The sequence below is a fragment of the Nyctereutes procyonoides genome, unplaced genomic scaffold, assembly GCF_905146905.1.
Source record: "Nyctereutes procyonoides isolate TBG_1078 unplaced genomic scaffold, NYPRO_anot_genome, whole genome shotgun sequence".
NCBI lineage: Eukaryota > Metazoa > Chordata > Mammalia > Carnivora > Canidae > Nyctereutes > Nyctereutes procyonoides.
This window is the reverse complement of record NW_026575131.1, coordinates 37,197,403-37,213,196: the sequence shown is the minus strand read 5'-3', so window position 1 is coordinate 37,213,196 and position 15,794 is coordinate 37,197,403. Positions and strand designations below refer to the sequence as shown.

General features: G+C 40.9%; 1 protein-coding gene across 3 annotated transcripts in view; it reads right to left on the bottom strand.

The window, feature by feature from the left end:
• Positions 1-15,078, bottom strand: part of NEK4 (NIMA related kinase 4) — a 33,074-nt gene extending 17,996 nt beyond the window's left edge. The window contains exons 1-9 of one of the 3 annotated variants that reach the window (XM_055344841.1): positions 14,804-15,078; positions 12,748-13,014; positions 11,419-11,616; positions 11,131-11,238; positions 9,312-9,466; positions 7,760-7,901; positions 4,886-5,287; positions 1,124-1,273; positions 434-580 (exon numbers count right to left, since the gene is read on the bottom strand). In XM_055344841.1, coding sequence (XP_055200816.1) covers positions 434-580; positions 1,124-1,273; positions 4,886-5,287; positions 7,760-7,901; positions 9,312-9,466; positions 11,131-11,238; positions 11,419-11,616; positions 12,748-13,014; positions 14,804-14,896 — 1,662 coding nt within the window. In that variant the 5' untranslated portion in view covers positions 14,897-15,078. The remainder of the gene's footprint in view (positions 1-433; positions 581-1,123; positions 1,274-4,885; positions 5,288-7,759; positions 7,902-9,311; positions 9,467-11,130; positions 11,239-11,418; positions 11,617-12,747; positions 13,015-14,803) is intronic. The other 2 variants (XM_055344843.1, XM_055344842.1) reach the window with 2 other exon arrangements.
• Between the last annotated feature and the right edge of the window lie 716 nt (positions 15,079-15,794).

The following is a 15,794-nucleotide window of genomic DNA, read 5'->3' as shown; positions in this document are numbered from 1 at the left end:
CTTTCACTACTACTCACTATTTTTGTAACAACTGCAACGCATGACTATAGGAAAGGCTCTGCATAGGCCTTTAAAGGAGTATCTGTTTGAAACCAGTCCACATCACGGTTAAAACTACTATCTATGAATGATCACAACTCTCATTTTGGGTAAGTACTCATTTTTGGAAAGACAAATGGAAAATTTTGAATTTTCCTACATTTAGAATCTACTTGTTCTCCTTAATTAAGTAGGAGAAGTGACCATCCCAGGAACTATAGAGTCCATCCATTTCAATAAAAGCTGCTGCTGAGAATCACAAATTTGTCCACTCTGTTGTTTGCTAGGAAGCAGGGTAAGATGTTTTAATACAAAACTTCACATTATATGCAGGATTTTTACAATCAGAAAGTTTTATAAGGTTGGAAAAAAAACAATATACATTCCCACATACCTTTGATGATGACACCTCCTTGCTCCTCAAGGAACTCACAGCAGACCCAATGACCAATCTACTTTGGTTTTCAGCATCTTTTTGTGTTAATGTGACATCCTTTTTTCCAGCGGTGGGAAGAGAAGGTAAAAGTCGAGGAGGAGCCTCCTGGAATTTAAATAAATAAAAGGGGGGAGGTGGAAAATTATCAATTTCATATACAGCCACCTCCAAAGTTCCCCCACCAGTAAGTCTCCTTTGTATTTGTTAATGATCTGCTCTCAAAAACTTCAAAACATTGCACTGTATTGCAAAGAAATTTTGCCAAAAGCGAATTACCATCTAAGAAGCTTACAGAGAGGGTGCTTGTGAAAGTAAATTCAAGAAATGAGGTGTCAACTTGATTTTTTGCAGAAGGGAGAAGCTATTCATCACCATAACACAGAAGGGATCAGAGATTTACTCTTGTTTAGCTTCTTCTCTTAACTCTCAAGATGATCTGTCCATTTTTGCTGGGGAAGATAAAATCTTGACTCTGTTTCCAACTCACTGAGATTTGAAAACTAATATTTAGCATCTCGCCATTGCCACCCCTCTCCATATGTTCCCTGAATTTCTTATGCGCCTTTTTGGCAACTACTAATCAGTCTAAATAAAGTCTATTTCCCCAGCAGCAGCACAATGACTTACCCTACAGAGATCTCTACTGACCTGTCTCTCTTCCCCACTATGCTTAGGCTGTTCTCTTTTCTTCTGTCGTCGCTGTCGAGAAAGGGAGGACTCAGAGCCAAAGCTGTGCGGCTGTAAACCTGAGACGGTTCTGTCTAGTTTTTCTGTAACACATTCATTAGCAACTTGATCCTTAAAAAAAAAATAAAGTGAAACAAACAAGAAAACAGAATAATGAAATAGTCTTTTGAACTTCCAAAAGGCCAAACTATTTTATTTTTTTTTAATTTTTTTTATTTATTTATGATAGTCACAGAGAGAGAGAGAGAGAGAGGCAGAGACATAGGCAGAGGGAGAAGCAGGCTCCATGCACCGGGAGCCCGACGTGGGATTCGATCCGGGGTCTCCAGAATCGTGCCCTGGGCCAAAGGCAGGCGCCAAACCGCTGCGCCACCCAGGGATCCCGCCAAACTATTTTAAAATTATAAATGGAAATGAAAAGGAGGAGCATCTTTTTCAAAATACATGCTCATTTGCACTGCTGACAGGTAAAGATACTATGCTGACATCAGTTACCCACATATTCTAGCTTTTTTTCTCTTTCCCCAAATAAACACAAGTACTTATTTTTTTTTAAGATTTATTTATTTGAGAGAGAGAGTGAAAGAAAGAGAGAGAGAGAATGCAAGCACATGAGTGGGAGGGGCAGAAAATCCCAAGCAGGCTCCATGCTCAGTACAGAGCCTGTGGTGGGGCTCGATATTATGATCCAAGATCTCAACCTGAGCCAAAACCAAGAGTTGAACACTTAACCAACTATACCACCTAGATGCCCCACAATAAAAAACTATTTTAATGAGATTACTCAGATTGTTATTAACCCAAAACTACTGATGTTCAATTTATGTTTTTAAAGGGGTGCTTGGGTGGCTCAGTCAGTTAAGCGGCTGACCCTTGATTTCAGCTCAGGTCATGTTCTCAGAGCCCTGGGATCAAGCCCTGTGCTCTGCACAGATTCTGCTTAAGATTCTCTCTCCCTCTCCTTCCCCAGCTTACATGCTCGCTCTCTCAAATAAATACACAAAATCTTAGAGGGGAAAAAAAAGACCTGAATAGATATTTTTCCAAAGTAGGTATAGAAATGGCCAAAAAGCACATGAAAAGATGCTGAACATCATTAGTCATTAGAGAGATGCAACTCAAAACCACAATAAGATAGCACTTCATATTCACTAGGATAGGCAGAATCAAAAAACCAGAAAATAGCAAATACTGGTGAGGATGTGGAGAAACTGTAACTTTCACATATTGTTGGGAAGTAAAGTAATGTAGTTGCTTTGGAAAACAGTCTTAGAGTTCCTTAAAAAGTTAAACATAGAGTTACCATATGACCCAGTAATTCCAATCACAGGTATATACCCAAGAGAACTGAAAACATATGTTCACACACAAACTTGTAAAAGAATGTTCATACCGATAACAAAAAAGAATGTTAATAATAGCATTATCCACGGTAACCAAAAAGTGAAAACAACTCAAATGTTCAACTGATGAATGGAAAAATAAAATAAAGTGTAGACACAGTGAATTTATTTGGCAATTTAAAAAGGAATGCAGGGGTACTTGGGTGCCTCAGTTGGTTAAGCACAGTTCAGGTCATGATCTCAGGATCCTGGGATTGAGTCCTACATCAGCTCCCAGCTCAGCGGGGAGTCTATTTCTCCCTCTCCTTCTACCCTTCCTCACTGCTCATGCACACACTCTCTCCCCCCTCAGATAAATAAATTCTTTAAAAAAATAAAATTGCTCAAAAAAATTTTTTTAATTTAAAAAATTAAAAGGAAAACCTTGAAAACATCATGCTAAGTAAAAGAAGCCTCCTTGAAAACATCATGCTAAGTAAAAGAAGCCTCCTTCTTTTACTTAGGCCATAAATTGTATGTATGATTCTATTTATAGGCCTATCTCATTTTATTAGGCTCCACTTTATTGTGCTTCACTGATAATTGTGTTTTTTTTACAAATGGAAAGTTTGTGACCCTGGGACGAGCAAATCTATTGGCGTCATTTTTCCAGCAGCATCTGCTCACTTTATGTCTCTGTGTCACATCTTAGTAATTCTCACAATATTTCAAACACTATCAATAGTATTATGTGCATTATGGTGATCTGTAACCAGTGATTTCTGATATTACTATTGTAATTGTTTTGGGGCATCACAAACTGTGCCCATAAGAGATGGAGAATTTAATTGACAAAAGTGTGTGTTCTGACAGCTTTACTGACTGGCTTCCCACCCACCCCCCCATCCCTCTACCTCTCCTTGGGCTTTCTTATAACCTGAGACATGATAATATTAAAAACAGGCCAATTAATAACCTACGATGGCTTCTAAGTGTTTAAATGAAAGGAAGAGTCAACAGATGTGGCAAACTTTACTGTTGTCTTATTGAAAGAAATTGCCACAGCCACCCCAATCTTCAGCAACCACCACGCTGATCAATCAGCAGCCATCAACGCTGAGGCAAGACCTTCCACCAGCAAACAGATTATGACTTGCTGAAAGCTCAATGGTTAGATCATAGTGTAAATGTAACTTTTACATCCACTGGTTAAATTTGACACCCTTTAATGCAATATTCATTCTATTTATGGTGATCTGGAATTAAACTGGCAATATCTCTGAGGTAAGGTATGCCTGTACATGAAATGCTCATTATAGGCAAATCCATACAGACAATGGTTGCCAGGGGCTGGGGCCAGGACAATGACTATTATAAGAAACACACTATTTTTTTTTTGAGGTTATGGAAATGTTCTGGAATTAGACAAGGATGACTGTACAAGTCTACAAATATACTAAAAACCAATGAGTCGGTACTTTAACAATTAGAAAAATAAACAGAAAAAATGAAACAAGTAAACCTGAATATAATTTGAGAGCCAGGCAGAACAAGCAGGACACACACAGATTTATCCATAAAGTACTAAGAATTCCAGTGTCCAAAGAAAGCTTAAGACTTCAATCCAATGACTTTAAATGACAAAAGCATTATACCTGGACTTTCCCATAAGAATAAAAATTTAAAACATTTGAATATAAGTGTATTAGTTTTTATATATCTACATAAAAGATATCAAATATGAAAATATATTTAATATATAAAATTTAAATACTTTAACACAGACTATAAAAATAAGATACATCTTAAATATATTTTTAGAATATCTTCCATATAAAAATCAAAAGTTCACCAAACGTTCTGGCTTTCTCTCTAATCCTCAGCTATTGCCATGCTTCATCTAACTCGGGCTTCTTTCCAAGTTCAAGTAGAAGTTAACCTTTAAATTTACTCAGAATAGTCTCTTAGTATCAAAATCCTTTTGCCACTTTCCTTTTGCCTCTTCCTTCCCCTTTGGTTCACATAAAATACTTTTTTTCTATTCCTTAAGAAATCAGATCAATCACTAACTTGCCAAGCGCAAGAAGAAATGTGATGTTACCTACTTGGTGGAATTCCATACCCATCCATGGTGGAGGCCTAAGAAAGAGTGACAAATAAATGGGAAAAAACATACAAATAGCATGCTTCCACCAAATACCCTATGCCAGGGCATAACGCATCTAAGAATTCTGTGAGTCCTATTCTTTAGTTTCTGTAATGCTTAAGCTGGTACACAGAATAACTGATTTTCCTAAAATGCCAACTAGAACACAACAAACAACACAACTCACATCTTTGTGACTACACTTTCCATTTCTCTCTCTCTCTCTGAAACCAGCACCTCATGCATATCACTCACCTGGTCTTTTGGCTTTTGGTCTTTCTTTAGGGGCTGCAGAGGTCTCGCTGGGTCACTCCTTTCCCCAGTGACATCATTAGAGAACCATGCGGGAATTACGTTTCTGGGTTGAGCGCTGGGCTCAGTGCCATCCTGCAGCTTCTTCACTTGAGAAATACTGCATTTACCTTCTAGCTCATTAGAGGTGTCTAAATGTCTTGGCTGATTCTCCCGAACTAAGCCATCACTCAATGAATCCCTTCTTTCTGAAGGTAGGATGTCAATATTCACTTTACTGATTGTGGCTAGTGATTCTGAGGTATCGCTCACATCTGGTTTGCAGTTGTGGCCTTTCAGGCTTGCTGGTGTCTTCAAGGGGTCAATGACTATGGGTTTCTCCTGGGACAAACATTTGTCTTCACCCTGGTGAAAATAGGCTTCCAACTTATTACAGCATTCCTCATACCACATAAAATAACTCAAAAAAGATACAGCAAGTTCCTTAGAAAGTTAAACATAGATAGAATCACTATATAACCCAGAAATCTCATTTCTAGGTAAATATCCCAAAGAACTGAAAGTAGGGACTCAAACAGATATTTGCTCACCAATGTTTACAGCAGCGTTATTCACACTGGCCAAAAGGTGGAATAACCAACATGTCCATTAGCAGATAAAGAGATAAACAAAATATTATACACACATAACAATGGAATACTACTCAGTCATGAAAAGGAATGAAGTACTGACACATGCTACAATATGGATGAATCGTAAAAACATGATAAATAAAATAAGTCAGACACAAAAGCACAAATATTGTATGATTCTATTCATCTAGAATAGGTAAACTCATAGACACAGAAAGTAGATTAGAGGTCCCAGTGGGCCTGGGAACAGAAGGAATGGGGAACTATTGTTTAATGAGTACAGTTTGCTTGGAGTAATGAAAAGGATTTGGAAGATAGTGGTAATGGTTGCACAATATTGTGAGTGTAGTTAAGGCCACTAAATTGTAGGCTTAGAGGTGTTTCAAAATGGTAAGTTCTGGGATGCCTGGGTGGCAATGGTTAGGTAAGAGTCCAACTCTTGGTTTTGGCTCAGGTTGTGATCTCAAGGTCATGGGATCGAGCCACGCAATGGACTCTGCACTCAGCGTGAAGTCTGCTTGAGATTCTCTCTCCCTCTGCCCCTTCCTGCTCATGTCCTCTCTCTCTCTCTCTCTAATAATCTTTTACAAAAATGGCAAATTCTATGTCATGTTTATTTCACCACAATAAACATAAATTTAAAAATTTAAAAATGAATCAACAACCTAAATATAAGGGGATCCCTGGATGGCTCAGCAGTTTAGCGCCTGCCTTTGGCCCAGGGTGTGACCCTGGAGTCCCGGGATCGAGTCCCGCGTCGGGCTCCCTGCATGGAAGCTGCTTCTCCCTCTGCCTGTATCTCTGCCTCTCTCTCTCTATCATGAATAAATAAATAAAATCTTAAAAAAAAGCTAAATAAAAGAGATAAAATTATAAAACTCCTAAAACACAGGCATACACTGTCATGAGCTTGGATTTAACAAGAAATTCTTAGATATGACACCAAAAGTACAAGCAACATAAGAAAAAACATAAACCAGGCTTCCTCAAAATTAAAAACTTTTGTGTATAAAGGGATATTATCAAGAAAGTGACAGGCCAATCTATAGCATGGGAAGAAATATTTGTAAATCATGTATCTGATAAGGATCCAGTGCCCATAATACAGAAAGAACTCTTAGAACTCAACAACAAAAATACAAAAAACCCAATTAAAAAATGGGCAAACTGCTTACTAGGCATTTCTCAAGAGAAGGAATACAAATGGCCAAGAAGCTTGTGGGAAGATGCTCTGTCATTAGTCATTAGTCATTAGGGAAACGCAACTCAAAACTACACTGAGATACCACTTCACATGCACTAGGACGGTTAGAATCAGAAAAGTAGAAAATCACAAGGGTTAGTGGAGTTGTGGAGAAACTGGAACTCTTGTGCATTGCTGCACACAGTAAAAACGTGCAGTAAAAGTAAAACGCAACCACTATGGAAAGCAGTGTGCTGGTTCCTCAGAAAGTAAATATAGAACTACCATATAGCACAGCAATTGCACTTCTAGTTATATACCCAAAAGAACTGAAAACAGGGACTCAAAGACTTGTACCCAAATGTTCATGCCAACAGCCAAAAGGCAAAAACAATTCAATATCCAACAATGAATGAATGGATAAGCAAACTGTGGTGCATACATACAGTGGAATATTACTCAGACATAAAAATAGAAGGAGTACTGATACATGCTACCTAGAAAACATCACGCTCAGTAAAAGAAGCCAGACACGAGGGGTTACATATTATATGATTTCATTTATATGAAATACTCGGAATAGGCAAATCCATAGAGACAGAATACACACTGGTGGTTTCCAGGGGCCAGATGGAGGAGGGAATAAGGATGATTACTTAATGGGTCTGGGATTTCCTTTTGGGGTGATGTGGTATGTTTTGAAACTAGACAGAGGTGGTGGTTGCACAACACTGTGAATGCACACTAAATGTAATTAATGGTTCACTAGAAAGTGATTATCTTCATGTTATATAACCTGCTTAGATAACTTACTGTTTGTTGGTTTTTAAAGATTTTATTTATTTGAGAGAGCAAGAGAACACAAGCAGGGAGAGCAGCAGAGGGACAGGGAGAAGCAGGCTCCCTGCTGAGCAAGGAGCCCCACTTGGGGCTCAATCCCAGCACCCTGGGATCATGACCTAAGCCGAAGGCAGACACTTACACAGCCGAGTCACCCAGGAGCCCCAATAACCTATTGTTTTAATAGTTTCTAAAATATATACCCTTTAAAAAGAAACATACCATTACATATGTCTTGGAGCCCTCAGAAGACTGTGGCTGGAGGGGAACTACTTTATGACTCGATTCAGCATTTCCAGAGACCACTGTGGCAACAGGCTTTGATTTAGAGTCACTGTTTTTAATATTACTTTTGGATGTTTTTCTTTATGAGGAAGGAAAAAAAATATTATCAGTATAGTGAAGATTAAAGGTTTTTACATATATAAGGAAATATGTGTATGTAGTATAAAAACTGCCCCATTTAGAAGAGTCATCTAAAAACCAGAGGGCATTCAGCAAAATACTTGACCAGTACTCTTCAAAATTAATCAAAGTCATGAAAAACAAAGAAGGTGAGAAACTGTCACAGACACAAGTTGACTAAGGAGACAAGAGGACTCAATGCAATATGGAATCCTGAATTGGATCCTGGAACAGAAAAAGGGTGTTAGTAGAAATACTGGTGTCTATAAATACAAGATTATTCACCATCAGAAATCTATGAGAAACTACCTCATGTATGGAATTTTCAAGTTTCACATGTTCACAAGTTTCACATAACTATACCACAACTGCTTTGCCAAGTTTGAGGGTAAGAAAGACAGGTGTGCTCAGCCTGGCCTTGCAGAATAAAAATGTACAGGATTAATATCTCCGACTCTTTTAAATCTTTTTTTAAAAAAGATTTATGTATGTATGTATGTGTTCTCAGAGAGAGAACACAAACACAAACAGGGGGAGGGGCAGAGGGAGAGAGAAGCAGGCTCCTTGCTGAGTAGGGAGCCTGAAGTGGGACTCGAAACCACGATCCTGAGATTATGACCTGAGCTGAAAGCAGATGCTATCTGACTAAGCCACCCAAGCACCCCTCCCTAACTCTTACAGTGTGACATTTCTACACCTACTAGCTCTCTGGAGAATTTAATGGGAGCACAAGACTAGTGCTGCTGAAGGCCAAAGGTCTGTTTGTATTAAACAGACAATGTAAATAAAATGGTGGTTTTTCTTTATCCCCTGGGGCCTCTCTAGTATTGCTCTCAAAACATGTCACAAGGCAGAGACTGTGACTCTCACATACAACAGACTTCTTAGATAATCTCGTTTTCATGTGGTTTCTTAAACATATATCCTTTTGAAAGAATCATACATGATATATCTTGGAACCCTGAGGAATGTTAAAGTGATTTTCTAAATGATTTTCTAGATTTTTGATTTTAGCAATTAAGTAAATCTCAACATATGCCCTAATCATGCAATTTTCCTTCATGTTTAAAAAAACTCACCACAGGGGTGCCTGGGTGGCTCAGTTGGTTAAGTATCTGACTCGAATTTCAGCTCAGGCTACGGTCTCAGGGTTGTGAGATCAAGCCCCGCGTCAGGCGCTGTACTAGGTGTGGAGCCTGCTTAAGATTCTCTCTCCTCTGCCCCTGCTCCTCCTCCCTTCTCTCTCTCTCTCAAAAATAAATAAATAAATAAATATAACCTCATCATAAATTCTTACATATGAAAATTATAGAAGCTACCTTCTTGTATTCATTTGTTTAGCCACCTATTTGCAAGGGAAGTATCTTACGCCTTTGTGGCCTCCAAAAACAAAGAGATTTGGCGCTTTATATAAGGCTGCCTCAGGATGCTCCTCACAGAGGGTCTTTCTTCAGGCCTCTTGCTCAGCATTGTTCTTATCAGTTCTGCTAGCTCTGGGCTATAATCTTTTGGCATTGGTGGCAGCTACAAAGAGAAATAATATGATTATGACTATGGTCTTACAGAGCAAAGTATAAGGAAAAAGTAAAGATTTCCCAATATTTCTTTAAAGTCATTATCCACAGGGCAACCCTCTCGGGGTCCCCTCCCTCTTCAGGAGCTTTGTACTATCGCTCAACAAACTTTGCTTTGTGGCCCATCAAAAAAAAAAATTTTTTTTTTTAAAGTCATTATCCACAGAAGCAGAAAAGAGCCAGTATACAGGAAGTTTACTAGTGTCCTGGTCATGGCAGCACGTTGTGAGACTATAAAAGTATATTTTTTAAACCAGCAGTCCCATTTGAGGACTCTCTCCCTCAGAAATAAGAACATGAGTTCCTAAAGACTTATGTACCAGGATATTCACTGCAGCATTGTTCTTGCAGCAGTAAACAACTGGAAACTTAAATGTCTATCCAGAACATAGCTTATGGTACACCCTTCTAATAAAATGCTAGGCACTAGCTTCTTAAAATATGAGACTGACCTCAAAAGATGTCCTCATATATTAACTTCAAAGAACAAGTTGTATACCAGTATGTACTGCCTGATTCCATTTCAGTTACTCTTTTAAAAGTGCCTATGTGTATATGTGCATATATACACACAGACTGAGGTATATTTATAGACAGGAAAATGCTAAGAAGGCTGTGCACAAAATTTTTAGGAATGGTGGATTTCCAGAAGATAGAAAAGAATAGAAGGAGAGGGGAATTTCACTCCTTTCTTGTTTGATTCTATAAGTAGTAGAATTAGGGGCACATTTTACTTTTTTTGTGTTTTTCAATATTTTGAAATTAAAATGAAAGTGAGTCGTGGCATACTATTAAAATCAGTAGATGGGGGATCCCTGGGTGGCGCAACAGTTTGGCGCCTGCCTTTGGCCCAGGGCGCGATCCTGGAGACCCGGGATCGAATCCCACGTCGGGCTCCCGGTGCATGGAGCCTGCTTCTGCCTCTGCCTCTCTCTCTTTCTCTCTCTGTGACTATCATAAATAAATAAAAATTTAAAAAAATTTTAAAAAATAAAATAAAATCAGTAGATGGTTTACAGCTTTAAAACTTAATAGTGTGTGGAGGACAGCTAGCCTCATGGAAGTAACATATAAAGGTGGTCACTTTGGTGCCTATGTCGTACACATTGCTTTCTGCAGTTTTTAATTGGCTATTTGTAATTGTGATGACTATCAAAGGAGCAACAGCTCAAGTGAGTAGGCTCATTTTATTTTTGTTTTTTATTATTATTTTACACTGTTGCAAAGTGCCTTACAATCACCAGGTACTAAGCAAGCTGGGAATGGAATGGGTACTCTGCCCAGAGTAGACTAATTTCAGATGGGGCTAATTTAACCATAGCTGCTTAGGAGCTAATAATATCCTCTCAGGGCACCGGCACATCCTGTGGTTACAAGGTGGTAGTTTTCAAAAAGCCAATTCTTCAGAACCATTAAGCCACTTTTACAAATTAATATTAAAATACGATCAACCCCTCCTCTTTCTAGTTCAACTGCCCCATAGAAAGGACCTTCCATTCTTACCTATCCATCCAATATCAATGATTTTATTTTTGCCAATAGCTACTTACAATGCTACATCATATTAATCTAGCTTCTAATATTAAAAACAATCAGTTCCAGAATATTCTTTACCTTTCCTTCAATAATCCGATAAACTAAAGAATTCATGTCTTTTGCATTGAAAGCATGCTTCAGGGTAGCCATTTCATAAACACAGCATCCCAGAGCCCAAACATCCGACTAGAAAAGGAAAATAGTAAATAGTCAAATGTCAGAATACCTTACTGACAAAACAAAATAGAAAATATTTTCCTTAAGCCAATTCACAGAGTATTTCTCTGATTTTCTATCTGATGGGTTCTGAAGTTACAAATTCTGTCCTAGAGAAAAAGTGAGCTGGAATACACAGCCCAATCCTACCTTATAGTTGTAAGGTTTGTTTGAAAACAATTCAGGGCTCATGTAGTAGGGTGTGCCGATGAGAGTGTTAGCCATGTCACCATTGTTCTCTAACACTCGTGCAATTCCTAGGTCACCTACTTTGATGATATTTGTTCTTGTTAGGAAGACATTTTGAGTTTTCAGATCTCGATGAAGGATATGTTTTTCATGTAAATACTGAGGAAAAAATAAAACTTCATTAAATATAAATATACTTATCTACTTACTTATTCCTGACTTCTTACATTCTCATCAACAATTGCAGGAGTTGGGAAGACTGAGTGGCTCAATGGCTGAGCGTCTGCCTTTGGCTCAGAGTGTGATCCTGGAGTCTCAGGGATTGAGTCCCACATTGGGCTCCCCACAAGGAGCCTGCTTCTCTCTCTGCCTATCTCTGCCTCTGTGTCTCTCATAAATAAATAAATAAAATCTTAAAAAAAAAAATTGCAAGAGTTAAAGAGTCTCAGTCACCTAAATAACAAAATGCTACTATCTTATCATCTCTAAATAAAAAGTCTGATTTATAACTTTCCAAAGCAAGAAATTAAGTTCCACACATTAATTTGCCCAGTATCCTTCAAAACTGTCCCCTGGTACTTTGAAAATTTTACCATATAAATTTAGCATTAAATGGATCCAGCTAACAATACGCTTACAAACTCCCACTGAAGGGAGGACAACTCACACAGGGTCAGATGCACATTCCCCTCAGACTCATGAAATCTTTAGCTTAATAATATTCTCAAATATAACAAGATCACTTTTATTTAGACAGAGTATCTTAAAATTTAAACACGGTCAATCTATTCTGGACAAATCTGCCCAGTTCCAGAGTGGTATTTTTTTAAACAGTCTCAAGTTTGAATATGTGTACATTCCAACACAGGCATGTTTTGTGTTTCCACTCTCTCTGCCACAGGAGAGTTAAAGCCCATATCCCCACAATTTAAGCATATTAATTAGCCCAACCACCTAGTGTATGATATAGCTGACCAGCTGATAACAAACATGGTCAATTTTTGCTCTTTGTCGACTCAGGACTCTTAAAATTGATTTTGCTATAAATATTAAATGAACAGAAACTGGCATCCCCTGCAAATTGAAATCCATGTTTACTTCAAAATAGACATCATTTATTCAGAAACACTAATGCTACAGCAAGAGGGGCTGGGTCTACTTCATGAATGGATTTTTTTTTAAACACATTTTTTTTTTCATGTAAGCATTTGAGGAAGCATTTTCCTAAAATTCACCTGCCATCCCCCTGTCACCTTGGAGCAAGTGGAATGCTGTGAGTCTGGACAGTACCTGCAGAGCCATGGCGATCTGAACAAACCATTCCACCACCTGACTCTCAGGCAGAAGCTGCCCCTTCCGTTCTTTGAGCTTTCGGTACAGATCACCTCCTTCGCAGAAGCCCATGACAATGTACAGCAGACCGTCCCCTCCCTCCCACGACTCCTTGTAGGTGACAATATTAGGGTGCTTCAACTGAGACAAAAGCTGAGCTTCCTGTTCAGCAGCTCGCCGCTCTCGGCTGGAGGCATTTCGGAGGTTCAGCTTTTTGATGACATACTATAGAAAAAACACATGATTTTTCAACGTGCAAATAAGCATACAGTTTAAAGGTCCGGAATTTTTAAGGGTTCTCCTGACTATTCTCAAAACCAACCTCCTGGAGCCTGCCAAATAACCTACTCATTTTGTTATTCACAAAACTGGAGAAGAGATTTGCTATAATTTACTGATAGTTTCAACAGGTTAGATTTAGGCTGAAGGGCCACAAACAATTTACTATACTTTCCATCTACAGTAAACAATTCCATTAATGGCTAAAAAATGAGTCCATATTAGCATACAACTGGATCGACCATTAGACCAGTGGTAAAGATTCCTTCAACTCTAAATTCCCCCTACAAAGTTTTAGAATATATGGCTTGAAAATACATCTGCAGACAGAATGGGTCCATAGATTGCATTAGATATTCAAAGGGATCCATGGCCTAATAAGGTTAAAAATCACTGATTGTCAACATTAAAAATTATTCCCACTTCAAAAAAGGTCAATATCCTTTGACACCTAATACACTGCCCACCACCAACTAACAGTCCATACAATTCATTAATCAACAAGCACATATATATAAATGTGCTTTGTAAACTACTGCTCAAATGTGAGGGGCTATTATTACAACCTTGTTACAATTAATACCCCACCATCTACTCAAAAAAAAATCCATCTCATCCCCTTATTGTTACTGAAAAAATCTCTTATTTGACTGAGCTTGTGTTCTAGGCAGAGCTACCTGCACCGAACACCAGGCACAAGAGGCTAGAGGGCCTTATATTTGGAGAAACATCTTTCAGCTTGCCCGGGGCACTGCCACCGACCCCCGGTGTAATTATTAATAGTGCCTCCAGTTTCTAGGGGATCCCTGGGTGGCTCAGGGGTTTAGCGCCACCTTTGGCCCAGGGCCTGATCCTGGAATCCCGGGATTGAGTCCCACGTAGGGATCCCAGCATGGAGCCTGCTTCTCCCTCTGCCTGTGTCTCTGCCTCTCTCTCTCTCTATGTCTATAATCAATCAATCAATCTTTTTTAAAAAAAAAAAATAGTGCCTCCAGTTTCTAAATTGTCCCAGTTTGGATCATAACATTATATGGTCACACTTCTTATAAATCACTTTAAAGAACTGGCTCATTACCCTGAGGGTAATAGGATAAAGTGCTTGGAAGAAAGGAGTGACAACATTAGCTCTAACTTTTAGAAGAATCCATGAGATGGCAATGAAAGTGATGAAGAGCAAGCCATGAGGCAGGAAGGATCCTGGAGGCCAAGTCCTGGATTGGGGTGGTACCAGCGGAGATAAAGAGGCCTGCTGGCTTCTTGGATAGGTGAATGGGGGTGGGGTGGGGGGAGTAGTGTGTGTCAAGAAATGAGCCCGGGGCGTGTCCAGCCTAGGCATGTGGATGGTTGGTGGTGCTAATCACTGAAACGCAGACCCCGAAAGCTTTGGCGGGAAGGTGCTGGGCTGAGGTTTAAGGGAGTCTCCAGGTCAGACGTATACGGGGCCCTTCACACAAAGAGTAATACCTGCCAGGCGCTGGGCTGGGTCGTGGGAACGAACCAGCTCACGGCATCGTCAAGAGTGGGGAGGGTGTGTAGACCAAGCACAACAGCTAATACCGTAAAGGTATCACAGGGAGTTTGGGGCGCGTCTTACAGTAAGGCCTGGCCTACTCTTGGTGGTATGGGGCGGCTTCCCTGAAGAAGTGACACCCGAGGCGTGTCCCCTTCAGGCCAGCCGGGGCCTAGCCTGCGGACGGCGGCCCTCCACCCGCTGCCGGGCCCCAACCCCGCCGACCTGCCTGCCGTCCCGCCGGTGCCTCACGAGCGTCACCTCCCCGTAGCTGCCCCTGCCCACGACTCGCAGGTAGCAGTAGGCGGCCAGGGGCATATTCCCGGCGCCGGCCCAAAGCTGAGATGCGGCGACAGCGGCGGCCAGAGTCGCGGGCCGTGGCGGGACACCCCGCTCATGCCCAAGGGGCCGCGGTGCCGGCCGCCGCTGAGACTGTCGGGCCGCGACCGGAGCGCGGAGGCTGGGCCCACACCAACGCCGCTGCCATAGCGATCCCGGCCACCGCCGTACCGCGCATGCTCCCGCCGCCCGGAAGCACCCGCCACCGAGCCTCGGCGCCGGGCGGCCAGAGGGGTTCCGCCGGCCGGGAGGACCCGCCATAGAGTCCAGGCTCGCCGCGGCCAGAGCGGCCCCGCTGCTCCCGGCGCACGCGCCTTCCGCCTCAGTTCCCCCACCGGGAACTTCCGGTGGCCGGGGACAATGAAATCCCGGAAGCTTGATTCCGCGTATTGATCTAAGCGCTTTGGAAGTATTGGTCATTCATTGTACAAGTCATTTTATTGGCCGAGCGCCTACCGTGTGCCGGGCCGACAACGTCCCTCTCCTCCTGAGTCTCCCGTTCTGATGGAGGGATGACAGACTAGGTTCCACAAGTAACGTCACACAACGGTTAATGTGTGCATCTAGGAATCCAGCTTATTTGCATGCATTTCAAAACAACTCAGCGCTTTAGCGCCTGCCTGCAGCCCGGGGTGTGACCCTGGAGACCGGGGATCGAGTCCCGCGTCGGGCCCCCTGCATGGAGCCTGCTTCTCCCTCTGCCTATGTCTCAGCCTCTGTGTGTGTGTGTGTGTGTGTGTGTGTCTCATGAATAAATAAATAAAATATTAAAAACAAACAAAAACAACTCAAGATATCCGTACCCTTCACCCCTAACCGCTTCAGCTTGCGCATTAAATGCAAAGAACTCTCATCATCATCCCAACAACTCTCATCA